General features: G+C 38.6%; 1 protein-coding gene across 12 annotated transcripts in view; it reads right to left on the bottom strand.

The window, feature by feature from the left end:
• Nucleotides 1-19,730, bottom strand: part of kiaa0825 (KIAA0825 ortholog) — a 279,512-nt gene that overhangs the window by 206,141 nt on the left and 53,641 nt on the right. For all 12 annotated transcript variants that reach the window (XM_052020305.1, XM_052020304.1, XM_052020313.1 and 9 more), the window contains 3 exons: nucleotides 18,765-18,947; nucleotides 14,279-14,395; nucleotides 8,326-8,465 (listed from right to left, as the gene is read on the bottom strand). In XM_052020305.1, coding sequence (XP_051876265.1) covers nucleotides 8,326-8,465; nucleotides 14,279-14,395; nucleotides 18,765-18,947 — 440 coding nt within the window. The remainder of the gene's footprint in view (nucleotides 1-8,325; nucleotides 8,466-14,278; nucleotides 14,396-18,764; nucleotides 18,948-19,730) is intronic.

The raw sequence follows: 19,730 nt of genomic DNA, 5'->3' as shown, positions 1-19,730 counted from the left end.
CTGAGACAGTTATTACTTAAATTACTAAATTCATCTTTCAAACCAGATGCATGCTGTTTACTCAGGGAATGATGAAATACACAATCTAAAATTTAAATTAAGCTTAGTTAGATTAGTTAGTTCCCACTAGTTCATCCTCAGTTTATGCAATGAGCCACCTTTGACTCAATCAACAAGTCAACGATTTTTCAAAATAGTTTCTCAGATCACTCATTCTGGTGAACTTTTGTAAGGATTTTAGTGCTAGGAAAGAAAAAGCTGGAAATAATTTTACTCAGTGCAACTTCGTTGTGCATCACTCAGGAACAGTTGCAAAACCTGATCAGTTTCTTTGTGAAAGGATAAAACTGTTTCCGAAATTTGTTTTGAGTTCTCCGTGCATATCACGTGCATATGCACAGAGGCCTCTGACCTCATGTAGTAATGTCAAATGGTGTACAATACCCACTTTGATGTCACTTGTGGAAAATTCATTTGTGCAGTCAAGGTCTGGGAGACCATGTCCTACTTGCAGAGAATCAAGTCTTAACTGAAGAGATAAGGCCTTTTTAAAGGGTCCAGCATTACCCAGTTCATAACCAGAGATTCCAAGGTGTTAGTCTTCTGTCAATAGGCCCTGTTATAAAAATTTTGCTTGTGCATTTTCTCTCACGCAACTCTCTCACCTCTTACATGAGCCAATAGATTGAGGGAATTTATCAGCTTTAATCTAGTAATGTTTGTAGTATTTTATCTTTGTTTGCATTAATTACTTTAAGTTCCTCATTGGTATTGCCATTCCTCAGCCTCTAAAGAAAACATGCTTGCCTTCATTATTCTCTTCTTTTGTGCATACTTGGAAGCCCTTACAACCAATTTTATGATTTTTGCTAGTTTACTCCCATTTTCAACACATGTATTTTCTGCTGATTAGCAAGCCATCTGAGTTTGCTGATAACCTGCTCTTGGACCATAATGTTTCTTCCAGTGTAGTCCCAGGTGTAGTCTTCCTCTGGGAGATTGGCTCCTAGCTTGTCAATGTGGTCCACCATAATACAGATTGCAAGTGGCTGGCTATCCTCCCACATTGACTGTGGCAACTGTGGTGAGACTCATCCCCCATGCATCAGCTGTTAAAGTTGTCACTGAAGTTGAACATCTGTCCCAAACGCAAACAGATACACACACGTGCATACACATGTGCACAAAGGCAATTAAATACATTTACATTAACTAAATTAAATCAAATAAAAATATCTATTTATCAATTTCTAGAGCCTAAGCTCTGGGAAATCTTACAAAATCTGCACTGCCCCATAGGACTCCCAAGACCCAGCAGATTCACTCTGACTCTTGCAGAAGATCTCTCTCAAATTTTTCCCCTTTCTTCAATTTTTTCATGAGTATTTGCTGCTTTTTTAAAACCCTCCTTATTCTTAGTCTTACTAGTTCTTTAAACTTAACAAGCTGCTTCTTTTAATTTAAAATTACTGTTGGCTTTTCTCATTATCTATGATTAGAACTTTACCTCGGACAATATTATTTCTGAATGGAATGTAACTTTGTTGAGAAAGTTCAAATATACAGAATACCAAATTGAAAGTATATCATTATCTTATTCAGAAATAAAAAAAAACAGAGTGTCACAGAGATAACACTCCTTCTGAAATGCTAAAAGGGGAAACATGAATATTGTGGTGGTATCACGCTGGGGTTGTTAGAAGTGTCAGAGGCTAGTCCAATGAACATTGAGATGAAAGATAACCTTATGCATATCAAACTTCCTTCGACCTTTCCTTGGTATGAGCAGGTAACAATGCTAGTCACAAATCCCAACCCGCCCCACACCCCCACCCATTACCTCTCAATTCTCACCCCATCATACCCAACACCCCCACCCCTCTCTCAACCCCCACCCCATCACCCGCCACAACACCCCAACCCCACACCAACCCTCACCTCCCCCATCCCCCAAGCCCAGGTCAGTCAAAGTATCACCTTAGCATAATAGGAAATATGTGCTTCAGCCTTATCAATAAATTTACTGATATCTTATTTAAATAAGAAAAATATGCACATCTTAACAGGTGAAAAATATTGACACAAGAAAGACTGCAGATGCTGGAAATCTGCAGCAACAAACATAATTATTGTTACACTTAACATATAAAATATTGTTACATTTTCACAAACAGTCAAAGAGTTACACCAGGCTCCTGTATTCAGTCTCATGTTAGTAGTACCACATAGCCAAATATAAATACACACTGGTATACCAGTACCTGAATCACAATAATTATTACACTATGAAAATATTGGAAAATATCAGCATTTTTGTTTTTTTTTATATATATGAAGTAAAGTATTCAGAGTATTTTCATTAATTGATCAAATGCTATGGTTTAATTTATTGTGGCTCCACAAAGTAACTTACAACCCTAATAACAATATGCTGAGGCCACTTTCATCGCAAATTACTTTATAAATTATGTGATTATGGTACTATTTGTTGCAGAACTAGTTTCTCCCATTGAAGAAAGACTGGTCATTTGATGGATCTTTGTTGCCAGTCCTCTTTGAAGAATATGTCCATCTGACTTGCGCATGTTCATCAGCTCGAAAGGTTTGCTTCTATTTGGCCCACATGCACTTGCCACCCCACAAGATCCAAATGTTCATCCAGTGTTGATAGAGTCATAAAGTAATACATCATGGAATAGGTCCTTCGTCCATGTCTCGCCCATGCTGACTGAGATGCCAATCTAAGCTAGTCTCATTTGTCCTCATTTGACACATATTCATCTACATCTTTCCTATCCATATCCTTATCCAAATGTCCACTAAATGTTGATATTGTATCTGCCTTAACTACTTACTCTGGCAGCTCATTCCATAAGCGTGCTATCCTCTGCATGAAGAAGTTACCCCCCAGGTTCGTTTTAAATCTTTCCCCTCTCACCTTAAACTTATGCCCTCTGGATTTTCGTTCCCCTTCCCTGGGAAAAAGACTGTGTGCATTCACCCTATCTATGCCCCTCATGATTTTATGCATCTCTAATAAGGTCACCCCTCAGTCTCCTCTGTTTCAAGAAATAAAGTCCTAGCCTGCCCAACCTCTCCCTATAACTCAGGCCCTCAAGTCCTGGCAACATTCTTGTAAATCTTCTTTGCACTCTTTCCAGTTTAATAACGTCTTTCCTATAACAGGGTAACCAAAACCATACCCAATACCCCAAGTGCGGCTTCACAAACATCTTGTACAACTGCAACATAACGTCCCAACTGCTACACTCAATGCCCCGACTGATGAAGGCCAATGTGTCAAATGCCTTCTTCACCACCTGATGGAATGGAAGAATAGACTCTTATTTGAATGGTCCAACAAGAGAAGGTTCCAATAGCTTGAAACACTGGTGCATGGTGCAAAGTTTGCCTTCGAAGCACCACCAGGCCTTAGTGGTCCTTTGTAAATTTCTGATTGGACCATTAAATACGAACCCTTACACCTTTCCAAAAAGAAAGCATGGGAGATAGAGGTCATTGGTGAGGTGGGAAGGAGCAGTGGAGATGTAGCAAAGGGGGCACTAAAGGAATTGTTAATTCATAAAGCAAAGAAAATGTTAAATTTAGCAAACCACTAATAAACCCTAACTTTTAACTACAACACTTGTGTCTTCTTAAACACTAAAAATATCGGTATCTGACTCTGCATGGTTAAAAATCAAGTTTTTGTATGAGTCACTCTCAAAAGTGTTTTGGATTGTCAATCCTCACTCCCTGCAAAAAAGTTATGTATCACTGTAATAGATTAATACCTCCTGTCAGAATGTCCTTGAACTTAGAGTACCTGATGGCGGGATATAATACACTCCAGCACAGAAATATGAAGGAGGCTATGATTGTTCATTTGTCAGTCTTTGTGAGGGATGACAGGTATTTGAATAAGCAAGCAAATGCAATACCCTGAACCAGTAAAGAACATGATGGAAACTGAAACCTTATTTGTACCTCTGACAAACATTAAACTGCTTAAAAATGACAACAATAAATTAGGTTATCAGATTAAAGCATGTAGACCTGATTTTTTTCCTATTTGATAAGAACTGGAAATCATTTTCTGAGAAAGGATGATCAAAAAATTGATTGTTCACTGTACACTTTAGTAATAATCACAATAACCTTAAATCATTTCATACATTTTATTTATTTGGATAAAACCTTATATGCTGATAATCCTATAAATCTTAAACTATATTTCAATGAATGCAAATGAGATGCTAAATGTTAAAATATTTTAAAACCAAAATATAATGATACAATAAAATGAAATAAACACCAGTAAAATATCCACGCAATACACATCTCCAAAATGATCTGTTAATGAATATAATTTTCAACTTACAACTAGAGCTTAAAACAAGCAATGCAAATTGGAACCTCCTTACAAAAATCCACAGAATTTATTTTCTACTGAAATACAAAGAAAGGGAAATCATGTATGCAACTCTTAAAATGATTTCAACCTTCAGCAGCAGGTTCAATAATTACATTTAGCTTAAGAAAGTTATGAGCTATTATCAGGGGTAGCTCTGGTAATAAAGAAAGGCAGTAGAGCACTTTGGCAGAAAGGAAATTGGATTAGAAGGTCAGAAACACAGGGCAGAAAACACAGGTGAGAGTAGCTTGTGGTCCCTAATTGTAGCCATATTATCGGAGAGAGTATCAATCAAGAAGGAATAGGGAACTTTAATACAATAATCATGAGTGACTTTAATCTTTATATATATATAGGAATAATAAAGATTATCAAAAGGTGGTCTTGAAAACAACATCATAGAATGTTTGAGGCGGGTCCCTACAACAATATGACCTGCACTCAACCAGAGGACAGGTTATTTGAGATCTAATATCTAATTAGAATTGTAGAATGCATTAGTGTTTCCATGAATAAGTTTCAAGGGGCTGTTGATGTCTGTAAAGAAAGCCAGTGTAGGAAATGATGCTTTGCACAATGCAAGTTCTTCAAAAAAAAGAACATTTCATTTATGAGTTTAAATTGCAGGCTATTTTCAATGATCTTGGAGAGTGAATGAAGGAAGATGCTGAGACAGATCTGGTCAAGCATAAAGCAAAATTAATTAGTAACCTTATAGTAAAGAGTAGTCTAGGGAAAAAAATAATAACCTCAATTTAATTTGGAAGTGACAAACTAAATATGAAACTAGTCTTAAATAGAAGCAAATACGTCGGTATGGTGGTTGACCTGGCTAATGTGAATTAAAAAGTATAATGATAGTTAGCAGTTGCTGACATTTAAAGAAGAATTTCATAATTGTCAATGCATTGAAACAAAAAGATTCTACAGGGAAGTGATCCATTTTGAACCCTGCAAAGGCTGTCTAATAAATTGATAGGGAGAGAGAAAATAGAATGTGGGAGCAAATTAGGAAAAAAAAAGACTGTCTGCTAGTAAGCAAAAAGAAAGAGAATAGCAAAACTAAATGTAAGTAGATTGGTTTCTAAGTCCCCGAGAAGTTGAGACAGGGCAATTAATAATGAGGAATAATGAAACAGCAGAATTATTTTCCATCTTACTTCACATTAGAAAACACTGAAACTATACCAAGACGTAAGTAACAAAAGGGACATAAGAAGACAAGAAACTGGAAACAATCAATATCACTACTGAAAAAATACTAACAAACTCGTGGGACTAAAGGCCATCAGACCCCTTGGATCTGACAGCTTCATCCCTGGGTTCTAAAAGAGGTGTCTGCAGTGATGTTGGAGCAAATTGTTGTGATTTCCCCAAAATTCTCCAGATTTTACAAAGGTACCGGTAGATTAGAAAACAGCAAAGCTAACCCTATTATTCAAGAAAGGGGGAAGAATTATATTAGGAAACTAAAGTCCTGCTAGTCTAATATCAGTCTTCAGCAAAATGCCAGCATCCATTAGTAAGAAAGTAGTAACTGGACAAATAAAAAAAAAATCATAAAATAAATAGGCAGAAATATCATAATACGTAAAAGGGAAATTTTGTTTAACACATTTATTGGAATTCTATGCGGATGTAGCCAGGAAGTAGAATAAGCAGAGCCATTGAATTTAGTGTATCTAGATTTCCAATAGGCATGCAATAAAGTGTCACATAAAAGATTATCGATAAGGGCTCATAAGGTTGAGAATAATACATTACCATGAGCAGGGAATGGTTAACAAACTGAAAAGTGAAAGTAAAGATAAGTGGAACATTTCAAACTGGCAAGCTGAAACAAGTGGGATCCTCAGGGATCAGTACTGGGGCCTCATATATTTACAATCTCTATTAATGACTTAATTGAAAGGACCAAGTGTAACATATCCATATTTCCTGACAACAAGAAAATAGCTGAGGATGCAAATTATGAGGAAGATATGGAGAATCTATAAAAAAACAAGTGTAAAAAAGATGGTGCATGGAACATAATGTAAAGTTATTCACTTTGATAAATAGAAAACAGATTTGCCTAGAAATCCATCCCCAGACAGTAAATGGAACTGAATTTTTGAGGAAAAAAATACAATGTTCTGTTACTAAGAGTTAGGAAATCTTGGTGCAACTATATAACTTTGCTGAGGTCACACCTAGAGTGCCACATACAGATTTAGTCTCCTTATTTAAAGGAAGGGTATGCTTGTCTTAAGGACAGTGCAGAGAAGGTCCTTGAGATTGATTTATTAGAGAAGTGATTTTATTGAAACATGCAAGAATCTGAAGGGTTGACAGGGTGGATATTGTTCAGGATATTTCTCATAATGGGGGAATCTAGATTGTGTTGGGGTAAGGTTGTTTCCCCACCAAATAGTGCTGAAACATGAGCTGCATGCTGTTAGGTATCACTGTGCATCCAAACACCTCCGCATGTCGTAACACTTACCAAGAAGCAAATTGTTAATGTTGCTGTTTTCCTACAAAGTTCTGTTGAATAGCACACGTAAAAATTTTATTATGTGATAGAATTTCTTAGGCTTATTTCAATTTCTGCAATTTTGTTATGCTTCAAACATCAGTTGCTTAAACTCTCTTGCATACATGTGTTTGTTGCATCTAAGCTTCATTGCTCTAATGCTCTGCTAGCACGCCCTCCTTGTTCTTCTCCCTGTGAAGCTAAGGTCATCTAAGATAAATTACTGGACGAGTAATTCAGAGGCTGGAGCTGTCAATCCTGGAGTTATTAGTTTGAATCCAACCTGGAACTGAGGAATTCAAATTAGATTTTAATTGAAAAGCAACAACCAATAATGATGTCCATGAAACTGTCAGATGGCCTTTAAAGTACATTTACCTCATTAATGTCATTTAGTAAAGAAACTTGGCCTAAATGTCATTCCACGAATATGGTAAATATGCTTAACATCTAATCGCCATTGCAAATAGTAATCCAAGCATTGAAAAAGGCCCTTTGGCCCATTGTGTCTATGCCCTGCTCATTCAAATATCTGTCAAAATGTGTCTTATATGTTGTTACTGCTTCTGCTTCCACTACCTCCTCTGACAGTTCATTCAAGATACCAACTACACTTTGTGTGAAAGTTTACCTCTCAGATCTCCTTTAAATCTCTTTCCTCTCATCTTAAACGTATGCCCTCTAGTTTTAGACAGCTGCATCATGGGAAACAGACACCAGCTATCTACCCTATTTATGCCTCTCATAACTTTATATTCCTCTATCATGTCACTTTCTACCCTCCTTTGCCCCAGGGAAGATAGACCTAGCTATCCAATTTCTCCTCATAACTCAAGCCCTCCATTCCAAGTAACATCCTAGTGAATCTTTTTTGTACCCTCTCAAACTTAGTTATGTATTTAGACTAAAAACAGATTGACTACCAAACATTGACATCTGACACAACAAAAGCAGTCTCAGTCCAGTCAACCCTCCATCACCAAAATCCATCAGGTATGAGGGCCTACTATCTCACCTGGTGTAATCTATATGACTCATCAAGGTGGTTTATGCTTAACTACCCTCTGAAATAGCCAAAAGAAAGCCAAACAATTCAAAGGGACGTTGATTACCAGAGTTAGTCACGGTGAACTATACTTCATAGCTATGCAGGTCCCAAATCCACACAGTTCCTCCAGCTAAGTGGACCTTCCTGGACCATCAGATGGATAGGTAAGAAGTCAGCACAAAAATTCTGTAAGGTTAATTCTGTGAACATACAACCTTTTCCAGGCCCAACAAAGAACATCTCCACACAGATTTTATTACAGATTACCAAATTCCTTACAGGAAGGTAATTTATTTCAACATACTTAATAGAAAATTCCCCGGTTATTAAACAAAATTTTATGCTTACGCATATTATTCAGGAGAATACGAGGTACCAGACAATCATGAAGTATAAGCAATTGCAGAAGTAAGTTCCAATCGCAGCTGGGTTGTGCCGATAACAATGTCAGGTGCTGGTGAACAGATATTTTATCATATGATGGTGAGCTGGAACACATACCAAAGATTATACTTAATTTATACTTCAGAGATTAAATGATATTTCTTCCCAAAGTTCTCAATTATGTTCCAAAAATGATTATATCAAGGTTTGTTCTCAAGGGCTTATCCAGTCTTAAGAACACCCCAGATAATTCATATCTAATATATCATATCCATTTATTGCTATTGACAATAAAACAATAGCAATATATATACTTAATGAAATGGAAAGAACAACCATCCAATGTCAATAAAACAAATGTAAATCTTATTACTAATTCCCTTTAAACCTATAGGTGACTAGGAAGATGATTATAAAATGTCTAATGATTGAAGTTTGGTTAAATTATTCACTAGGATTTAATTTGGGTATAGTGTTGATCTCCAGTCAGAAGGAAGACTTCTGGAAATCAAAGAGAATATAACTAATATGAACAAGTACAAATAAAAATATTGTATGCCTGACTAGAAACGGCTAATCCAATTTCACAAAGATTGTGACTTCACCCAGAAATGGCTGCTTTCATTATTTACTTATGGGAAAATTAGTATAGGATCACATAATGCTGTAAAAATGGGTGGTAAACAATCCAGTTTCTAGACTCACATGTCCCAAAATATCTAGTCATTTACAAGCCTTGAAATGGATAACCAGGAAGTCTGTAGCATTTATTTTTAAATCTGTAAATTGGTAAATTGGTTTGTTATTGTCATATGTACTGAAGTACAGTGAAAAACTTGTTTTGCATGCCGTTCATATAGATCATTTCATTACAACTTTCACATCAATCGTACCTGATTAGTGAAGCTTCACAATGAATTGTGTAAATATTTGGCACCGTGCTTCAATTAAATAAATCAATGGAAAGCACACTTACCCTTAATTTTAATTCGAGATTTCACATATACTTTTGTAATATGTAGTTTAATTTTCTAAATGTACCCCAAAAAATGTTGAGCCATCTAGTTTGAGCATTTTCAGAAGAAAAAGGAATGCGTAGCAAAGTTGCTGTTTGGGCTACAGTTCTATTTTACAGTTATAAAAGGTACTTGGACAGGTACATGGATAGGAAGGGTTTTGATTTAGAATTTTAAAAGTTTTATAGTTGCTTTGATCAAAAATACGTCTATTCAAACATACTCCTTGTTTTGAAATGTAAGTTTTGTCCATAGAGTCACTTGACATGTATAGAAATATAACATCTATGGGTCATATGGATGAATAGCATGAAGATCCTATGCTCTCAGAAACATATTTTGGGAAGAATCAGAGCTAGATCAAAGCAGCACATACATCAAACCTCTATGGAGTAATATACAGGATTCCCCTGTAGACTACTTCACATTGTTTCCTGGTAAAATTACAGTAATCAAAAACAAATAGAGATTCATTATAGGTGATTAGGAAAAAATATGATAAGCTGGACAATTTTAATCAACATCATAAGACACAGGGGCACAACTCATATGACACAAACATTTCAGATGAATTCCTGAATAAACTGCAGCCTTGAACATATTTGTGCAGATCTAGCTGTGTATATTCAACAGCATCAGTTTAACTATTTCTGTGGACTTAGAGTCATAGAGCACTACAGCACAGAAACAGGCCCTTTGGCCCATCTAGTCCATGCCGGCCTGGTTTTCCACCTAGTCTCTTCTACCTGCACCTGGACCATAGCCCTCCATACCTCTCTCATCCATGCACCTATCCAAACTTCTCTTAAATGTTACAATTGAACTCCCATCCACCACTTCTGCTGGCAGCTCGCTCCACACTCGCACCACCTTCTGAGTGAAGAAGTTCCCCCTCAGATTCCCCTCAAATATTTCACCTTTCATCTTAGACCTATGATCTCTAGTTCTAGTTCTGCATGCATTCACCCTATCTATACATAGAACACAGAAAAGCTACAGTACAATTCAGGCCCATACCCTTCATAATTTTGTATACCTCTCTAAGGTCTCCCTTCACTTTCCTGCATTCCAGGGAATAAAGTCCTAACTTATTCAACCTTTCCCTATAACTCAAGTCCTCAAGTCCAGGCAACATCCGTGTAAATTTTCTTTGCACTCTTTCAAGCCTATTAATATCTTTCCTGTAGGTAGGTGACCAGAACTGCACATAATATTCTAAGTTTGGTCTCACCAACATCTTGTACAACTTCAACATAACATCGCAACTCCAGTACTCAATGCCCTGATTTACGAAGGCCAAAGTGCCAAAAGCTCTCTTAGAACATAGAACAGTATAGCACAAGAACAGGTCCTTTGACCCACAATGTTGTGCCGAACCAATTACATTAGTAATAAAATACCCAACTAAACTAATCCCTTCTGCCTACACAATGTCCATTTCCTTCCATTTCCCTCACATTCATGTGCCTACCTAAGAGCTTCTTGAATGCCCCTATCGTATTTGCCTCCACCACCACCCCAGGCAGCACATTCCAGGCACCCACCACTCCGTGTAAAAAAACTTGCTCTGCATATCTCCTTTGAACTTAACTATCACCTTAAGTGCATGTCCTCTAGTATTAGACATTTCAACCCTGGGGAAAAGATACTGGCTGTCTACACTATCTATGCCTCTCAAACTTATAAACCTCTATCAGATCTCCCCTCAGCCTCCGCCACTCCAGAGAGAACATCCGAAGTTTGTCCAACCTATCTTCATAGCACATGCCCTCTAATCCAGGCAGCATCTTGGTAAACTTCTTCTGCACCCTCTCCAAAGCCTTGACATCCTTCCTATAACTGGGTGACCAGAACTGAATGCAATACCCCAGATGCAGCCTAACTAAAGTTTTATAAAGCTGCAGCATAACTTCCTGACTCTTGAACTCAGTGCCTCGACTAATAAAGGCAAGCATGCCATATGCCTTCTTTACTGCCCTATCAACCTGTGTAGCCACTTTCAGGGAGCTATGAACTTGGATCCCATTAATGGGTCTTGCCATTAACAGTGTACTGTCTCTTTGCATTTGATCTCCCAAGGTGCAACACTTCACACTTGGCCGGGTTGAAGTCCATCTGCCATTTCTCCGCCCGTATCTGCAACTGATCTATATCCCGCTGTATCCTTTGCCAGTCTTCTACGCTATCCACAACACCACCAATCTTTGTGTCATCTGCAAACTTACTAACCCACTCATGTATATTTTCATCCAGGTCATTTATATACATCACAAACAGTAGAGGTCCCAGTATAGATCCCTGAGGAACATCACTAGTCACAGAACTCCAGCTAGAATAAGTAGCATTGACCACTACCCTCCATCTTCTACGGGCAAGCCAGTTCTGAATCCAAACAGCCAATTCACCATGGACCCCATGCATCTTAATCTTCCAGGTGAGCCTCCCATGAGGGACCTTGTCAAATGCCTTACTAAAATCCATGTAGACAACATATTTACGACCCTATCTACCCATGATGCCACTTTCAAGGAACTATGGACCTGCATTCCCAGGTCCCTTCGTTCTACCTCACACCTCAGAGCCCTACCATTCACTGTACAAGTTTTACCATGGTTTGTTCTCCCAAAGTGCACCACCTCACACTTGCATTAAATTCCATCTGCTATTTTTCAGCCCATTTTCCCAGCTGGTCCAGATCACTTTGCAAGCTTTGGATAGCCTTCCTCGCTGTCCACTGTGCCCCCAGTCTTGGTGTCATCCGCAAATTTGCTGATTCAGTTTACCACATTATCATCTAAATAATTAAAATAGATGATAAGGAACAACTGGCCCAACACCACTACCTGCGCACACCACTAGTCACAGGCCTCCAATCAGAGAGACTTCTATACAAGTTGCCTTCACTCAAACATCCAAACTCCAATATGCAACTCCAGAAACAACCAGATAGAAAGGCAGTGCAGAGTCCGAATTAGGAAGTGTAAATTAGAAAAGTAAACTCTTTGTCAAATGAGGTACAGAAAATGAAATATGGAAAAGAAAACTGGATTAAGATAGAGAAATAAAAGACAGTAAGAGAAAAAAAAGTGAATTGGTTACTTTATTTTTATTTGATTTTTTTAATCCCCAACAATTATTAATGACAATTATTAAAAGCTTATAAAGTTAATTTTCACTGCCAGAGGCAGTTTGGCAGAAATCACAATGAACTAATATTTAGGCTGGAACACAGAAGCCAGAACATGTTATGGCAACTTTTGATTATTTCAATTACTTAAGTACAGGAACTTCATAATGTTCATATAAATGTAAATAGTAGCTTGATAACAGGATGTTGCCTTTGCACAGCTTATAAGAGTTGGAGTGTGGGGTGGTTGGAGGTGTGTGGGGGGGGGGCAGGAAAAGGTAAATTTACCCTGGATTGCAACTTCCATATTTTTATCGTGCATAATTGGATCACTGATCCTACTTATTCATTTTATGCTTATATAATGGTAAGTGCATTTGGCTCTCCCTCATTTTTTTTTCAGCAAAATCCATCCCAATGTATACCATTTATTTTTTAAAATTAACTGTACCCCTATGGCATTACTGGTTTGGGTTAGGGGATCCAATGTTTTATACAAGAGGAGGTGCAATTAATAAAATATGAAGGAAAATTGCCACAGGCAGCAAATATAACATTTACGGAAAAATATGCCAAACATACATTAAGACATCAGATATGAAACATCTATATTTTCATAATCAATATAAAGTACTGAATACATAAGATAGCTTTATATCACCTGAATAATACAAATGCTTAGAAAGTGTATTTGTAAGAAAATCAATTTCTTTGCTGCAAAGAAGTTGCCAGTGATGAGTTACAGGAAACAAAGGATGTTTAGAAAAAGAAAGGAGCAATAAAGATGATGGGTTTTAAATTATTCCATTGCAATGACAGGAGGTCACAAAACTTGTTGGTGAAATGAGAAGTGAGCGGGCAAAAAAAGGTCAATATCTCAGGGACTTCTGGGGGTTTAGAAGTTCTTAGGACCTATGAATGAGTGAGATTGGATAACAATCATGGGTGCTCTTCAGTTCTATTGAATGTGCATGGGGGTTCATTGTGACAGAAAGAAAGACCAAAGGTAGTTTTGATTTGTGAAAGTGACTTTGATTTGTGAAAGTGAATAATATGGCTGTTATTAGAAAATCAGAGCATATTGCATCTTTCTATTCTAGAATGATTTTAGGATTTTAAAAATAGGTGGTCTATAAGGTGGTGCACTCCTCATGCATGGTGTCTGTGTGCACCTGAAGCATTGCCTCAAAGTTCTCAACATCATCCTGAATGCTCTTCTCCATGTTGAGCAGTCCTGGGCCAGAGGTTTCCAGAAGACAATGAAGATGATGCATTTCTTCAAGGAAGCTTTGGGCATTTCATTGGATCTTTTCCCCTACCCACCTGGTAATCTCCTCCCACGACAGAGCTCTGAACGGGGCTGACCATTTGAATTCATATGAAAAGGAAGTTTGAATCCAACGTGACTATTCAAGTAAGCCACTATTCATGTGGCATGTGAACAAGGTGGACTGTCCATCATAGCCAATTAGTACTTCAATGCTGAGGATATTGGCTTGAAAGGGGACACAAACACTGGTTCACTTATCCTTGTAGGGAATTTGGACTATCTTTCTAGTGCTATTTACAGTACATGCCTGCTGTGGGTAGTCCAGGTCTCAGAACCATATATACTACTACCTGATGGACCATGAATTTTGTGCCAAGTCTGAGTTCTTGGTCTTTGTGCATCCTTTACTCAAATTTAACATGAATAATGACTGCAAAGTTTGAGGTTCATGCAAAAATAGCAACTAAAAACCCATAAATTCAAGAATGTGGACACCATACTTACCTGATTGATTCATATGAAAAGGAAGTTTGAATCCAACGTGACCATTCGAGTAAGCCACTATTCACTGGCTTTAATGGTAGAGCAGAATCGTATTCACAGAAACCATTACAAAATGCTCTGACAAAATCAAAATGGAGAAAAGAATGAACAAATTAATTGTAATTAATATAAACAAAATGAAATATATTAACATAATAGGTTAAAGCAATCATTTAGCAGACAGAAGTCTTGGTACATGTGGGTACCAATGACATAGGTAGAAAAAGAGAAGAGGTCCTGAAGGAGGAATACAAGGCGTTAGGGAGAAGGTTCAGAAGTAGGACCTCAAGGGTAGTAATCTCAGGATTACTACCTGTGCCACGTGTCAATGATAGGAAGAATAGAAAACTCTGGCAGATGAATGCATGGCTGAGTGACTGGTGCAGGGGGCAGGGCTTCAGATTTTTGGATAATTGGGACCTTTTTTGGGGGAGGCATGACCTATTCGCTAAGGATGGGTTGCACCTAAACTCCAAAGGGTCCAATATCCTGGTAGGAATGTTTAATTTAGCTGTAGGGGAGGGTTTAAACTGATCTGGCAGGGGGGATGGAAACCAGGATGTTAGGTTACAAGATGCTAAGGCAAGGGAGGAAGTTTATAGAAACAAGTCCAAGGAGGATGGCAAGAAGGACAGGCAGGTGAGAAGTCAGGATAATTTGCTGAATAATAGAAGTACAACAAATCAGGATGTTAGGATACAGAATGTTAGGATAGGGGATGAGGTATATAGGAACATGTCTAAGATAGTATGTAGTGAAGATGGTAAGAAGGATAGACAGGTGAAAAGTCAGGATAATCTGCTGAACAATAGAAGTACAACCAAATCAATAGCAGATACCGGACTAAACGTACTATATTTAAATGCACGTAGCATTAGGAATAAAGTAGATGACCTAGTGGCACAACTACAGGTTAATAAATACAACATTGTGGCAATCACCGAGTCATGGCTTCATGATGGATGTGATTGGGAACTGAATGTCCAGGGGTACACAGTGTATAGGAAGGATAGGCGGGGAGGCAGAGGGGGAGGTGTGGCCATGATGGTTAGTAGCGATATAAAATCAATAGAAAGGAAGGACATTGGGTCAGAGGAGGTGGAATCCTTATGGGTGGAGCTAAGAAATAGCAAGGGTAAAAGGACAATAGTAGCAGTCATATATAGGCCCCCTAATAGCAGTCATGAAGTGGACGATAAATTGCAGTTTGAGATAGAAAAAGCATGCCAGAGTGACAATGTGAAGATAATTATGGGGGATTTTAACATGAAGGTGGACTGGGAAATCCAGCAAGGTGGTAGAACTCAGGAAAGTGAGTTTGTGGAATGTCTAAGGGACGTTTTTCTGGAGCAACTTGTTGATGAGCCCACCAGGGGATCGGCTGTTTTGGATTGGGTGCTGTGTAATGAACTGGAGGTGATTAGGGAACTAAAGGTAAAGGAACCACTGGGAACCAGTGGTCACAATATGATCGAGTTCAGTTTCAAGTTTGAGAAGGAGAAGCTGATAGCTGGTGTATCGATATTTCAGTGGAACAAAGGAAATTACAACGTATGAGAGAAGAGTTGGCCCAAATTGATTGGAAGAGTAAGCTAGCTGGAGGGACGGCGGAGGAGAAATGGAAGGAATTTCTACAGGAAATAAGGAAAATGCAGGATAGATATATTCCAAGAAAAAAGAAGGCTTTGAATGGAAAAAAGGCACAAATGTGGATAACGAGAGAGGTGAAGGCTAAAATAAAAGCAAAAGGGGCGGCGTACAAAGAAGCAAAAATTAGTGGGAAAACAGAAGACTGGGAAGCTTTTAAAAACCTGCAGAGAGAAACTAAGAAGGTCATTAGGAAAGAAAAGATGAATTATGAAAGGAAGTTGGCGGATAACATTCAAAAGGATACTAAGAGTTTTTTTAAATACATAAGGAGTAAAAGAGAGACACGGGTTGATATAGGACCAATTGATAACAGTGCAGGAGATATTATAATGGACGATAGAGAGATGGCAGAGGAATTGAATGAATATTTTGCATCGGTCTTCACTGTGGAGGACATCGGCAATGTGCCGGTTAGTCAGGAGTCTCACGAAATGGAACTGAGTTCAGTTAAGATTACTAGGGAGAAGGTGCTAGGAAAACTAAATGGGCTAAAGACTGATAAGTCTCCCGGACCGGATGAGGTGCATCCCCGGGTTCTGAAGGAGGTGGCTTTAGAGATAGCGGAGGCATTGGTGATAATTTTCCAGGAATCGATAGATTCAGGCATGGTTCCGGAGGACTGGAGGGTCGCAAATGTAGTTCCGCTGTATAAGAAAGGAGGGAGGCAGTGGAAATTACAGACCTATTAGTCTGATGTCAGTGGTGGGAAAGTTATTGGAATCTATCCTCAAGGATGGGGTTACGGAATACCTAGAGGCGCAAGGCAAGATAGGTCCTAGCCGATATGGTTTTGTGAAGGGAAGATCCTGCCTGACCAACCTATTGGAGTTTTTTGAAGAAATCACAGGTAGGGTGGATAAGGGAGAGGCGGTAGATGTTGTGTATTTAGACTTTCAAAAGGCCTTCGATAAGGTGCCTCACAAGAGACTGGTTAATAAGATGAGAGGTCATGGAATTACGGGTAGGATAACAGAATGGGTGGAGCATTGGCTGGTTGGCAGGAAGCAACGAGTGGAAATAAAAGGATCTAGTTCTAGTTGGCTACCGGTTACTAGTGGTGTGCCGCAGGGGTCGGTGTTGGGGCCGCTCCTTTTTACCTTGTACATTAACGATTTGGATGATGGAATAAATGGTTTCGTGGCTTAGTTTGCGGATGACACCAAGATAGGTGGAGGAGTAGGGAGTATTGAGGAGATAGGAAGGTTGCAGAGAGACCTAGACAGTTTTAGGAGAATGGGCAAGGAAATGGCAGATGAGATTTAATGTTGAGAAATGTGCAGTTGTACACTTTGTAAGCAGAAATAAGCAGGCAGATTATTATCTAGAAGGAGAGAAAATTCAAAGTACAGAAGTACAAAGGGACTTGGGGGTACTCGTGCAGGATACCTTACAGGTTAACCACCAGGTCGGATCGGTGGTAAAGAAAGCGAATGCTATGTTGGCATTCATTTCGAGAGGTATAGTGTATAAAAGTAAGGAAGTGTTGATGAGGCTCTATGGGGCACTAGTGAGGCCTCATTTGAAATACTGTGCGCAGTTTTGGGCCCCACATCTTAGGAAGGATGTGCTGACGTTGGAGAGGGTTCAGAGGAGTTTACGAGGATGATTCCAGGAATGAAAGGGCTTACGTATGATGAGCGTTTGTCAGCTCTTGGACTGTACTCACTGGAGTACAGAAGAATGAGAGGGGACCTCATAGCGACATTTAAAATGTTGATAGGAAAGGACAGAGTAGATGTGGCTAGGCTGTTTCCCTTGGTGGGTGAGTCCAGGACCAGAGGGCACAATCTTAGAATTAGAGGGTACAGTTTCAAAACAGAGATGAGGATAAATTTCTTTAGCCAGAGGGTGGTGAATTTGTGGAACTCCTTGCCACGTACAGCAGTGGAGGCCAGATCAGTGGGGGCGTTCAAGGAGGAGATAGATAGATATCTAGATAGTCAGGGTATCAAGGGATATGGGGATAAGGCCAGAAATTGGGATTAGAATAGGTTTTTTTTGTTCCCCCCCCCCCCATTCCCCATTTCTCATTTCTTTTTTTCCCTTTTCCTTGGAGCAGACTCGATGGGCCGAATGGCCTGCTTCTGCTCCCTTGTCTTGTGATCTTGTAAAAATAAGCTCAAATCCAGACTTGAATATTGTTTATATTAGGCATCTCAAAGCCATTAAGTGCATGAGTATTGGCTACTGCAGGGAGCAAAAATGAATTTGTCAGGTCAGCACTGGGAACTTAAAATTTCACTATAATTGCTGGAGAGAATGTTGTAGCACCAACATTATGGCCATATTTTGAGATCTAATTCAGGTATGTTTGAGTTACAGCTAAAAACACTAAAACAGTGCCACAAGAAATTCCATGATCTCACTAGATATGCCAAGATGGGAGCTCTGATACTTGGGTAGATTTTCATTAGAGAACATTCCAAAGACATCCCGATTCTGAGTAGACAAATATTATTTTTCTTTCATGTACACAGCTCTAATTCGAAATCAGTAGAAACAAAGTTCACTCATTACAAATGTCATCATATTTGTTGTTGTAATCCTCATGAGGCTAAATAAGGATCTGTCTGCTTTTCTTGGAACCCAACGATATAGATAATAAATTACCTCATCTGAGCTATTCTCAAATTTATTACTCACAATTAGACTATTTTGACCATTGCAAGTAAATTTCCAAACTCTGAGTACCCATGAAAAATTCCACAAGTCATCTAGTAAATCATAATCAAATTGTCAGTTTTACAAATAACCAAAAAATTTGTAGATATCAATAAATATATTTTAATTCACTTACTCGTACAGTTTATCAAGTGGTGATGTCAAGACAGCTAGAACAGCCAGAAGTGCATTGCAGTGATTATGAATGGTGAGAATCCAGTGAGACATATCCTCCAACGGCTGAAACAATTCCTCAGTTGACTGGCAGACCGACCATAAAAGGTTCTCGGTGCAAAGTAGTATGGCTGTAATGTCAGTTCTGTTGAGGAATGTACACTCATTAAGTAGATTGCATGCTAAAATATTTACACGTCACATTATGGTAATGCTATGAAATGTTAAGGACTGGTGGTTAGACTCTCTTGGCTGAGATGATGATTGCCTAACACCTCCGTGGAGCAAATTTTATTTGCCATAGCTAGATATTATTTGGGTCATGGTACATGTAGACATGGACAACTTCATTTTCTGAGTTGCAAAGGGAAATAAACATTGTGCAATCATCAATGAACATCCCCACTTCCATTAAGGTGTGATGATAGAAAGGAATCAATAAAGCAGCTTAAGTTGACTGAACCTGGGACTTACCTTGATGAACTCACCTTATAATGTTCTGGGTATCAAAGAACAGATCTCCAACAAATAACCATCTTTCCTTGTACAAGGTAGAACATTTTTACAAGTCTTGCTTATCATTGAGAATTTGACCAATTTGAGAGTGTAGCCTCCTAAATCTTACACATGCTTCCTTTTTCTTCTTGACTAAATTCACCACTTCTATTGTAATCTAAGGATCCCTTACCTTGCCATCCTTGTCCTTCCTTCTTACTGGAACAAACCTGTCCTGTACTCTGTGCACTTGGTCTTTAAAAACCCTCAACATGTCAGATGTGGACTTGCCCAAAAACAGCTGTTCCCAGTTAACCACCGCCCCCCCCCCCCCCCAAGTTCCTGCCTAATACTCTTGTAATATGTCCTGCTCCTGGTCCATACCTGTCCTTATTTATAGCTATCTTAAAACTTAAGGAGTAGTGATCACTGT

The sequence above is a fragment of the Pristis pectinata genome, chromosome 7, assembly GCF_009764475.1.
Source record: "Pristis pectinata isolate sPriPec2 chromosome 7, sPriPec2.1.pri, whole genome shotgun sequence".
NCBI classification, from domain to species: Eukaryota; Metazoa; Chordata; class Chondrichthyes; order Rhinopristiformes; family Pristidae; genus Pristis; species Pristis pectinata.
Note: the sequence above shows the minus strand (reverse complement) of the source record. Positions and strands in the feature narration are given on the sequence as shown.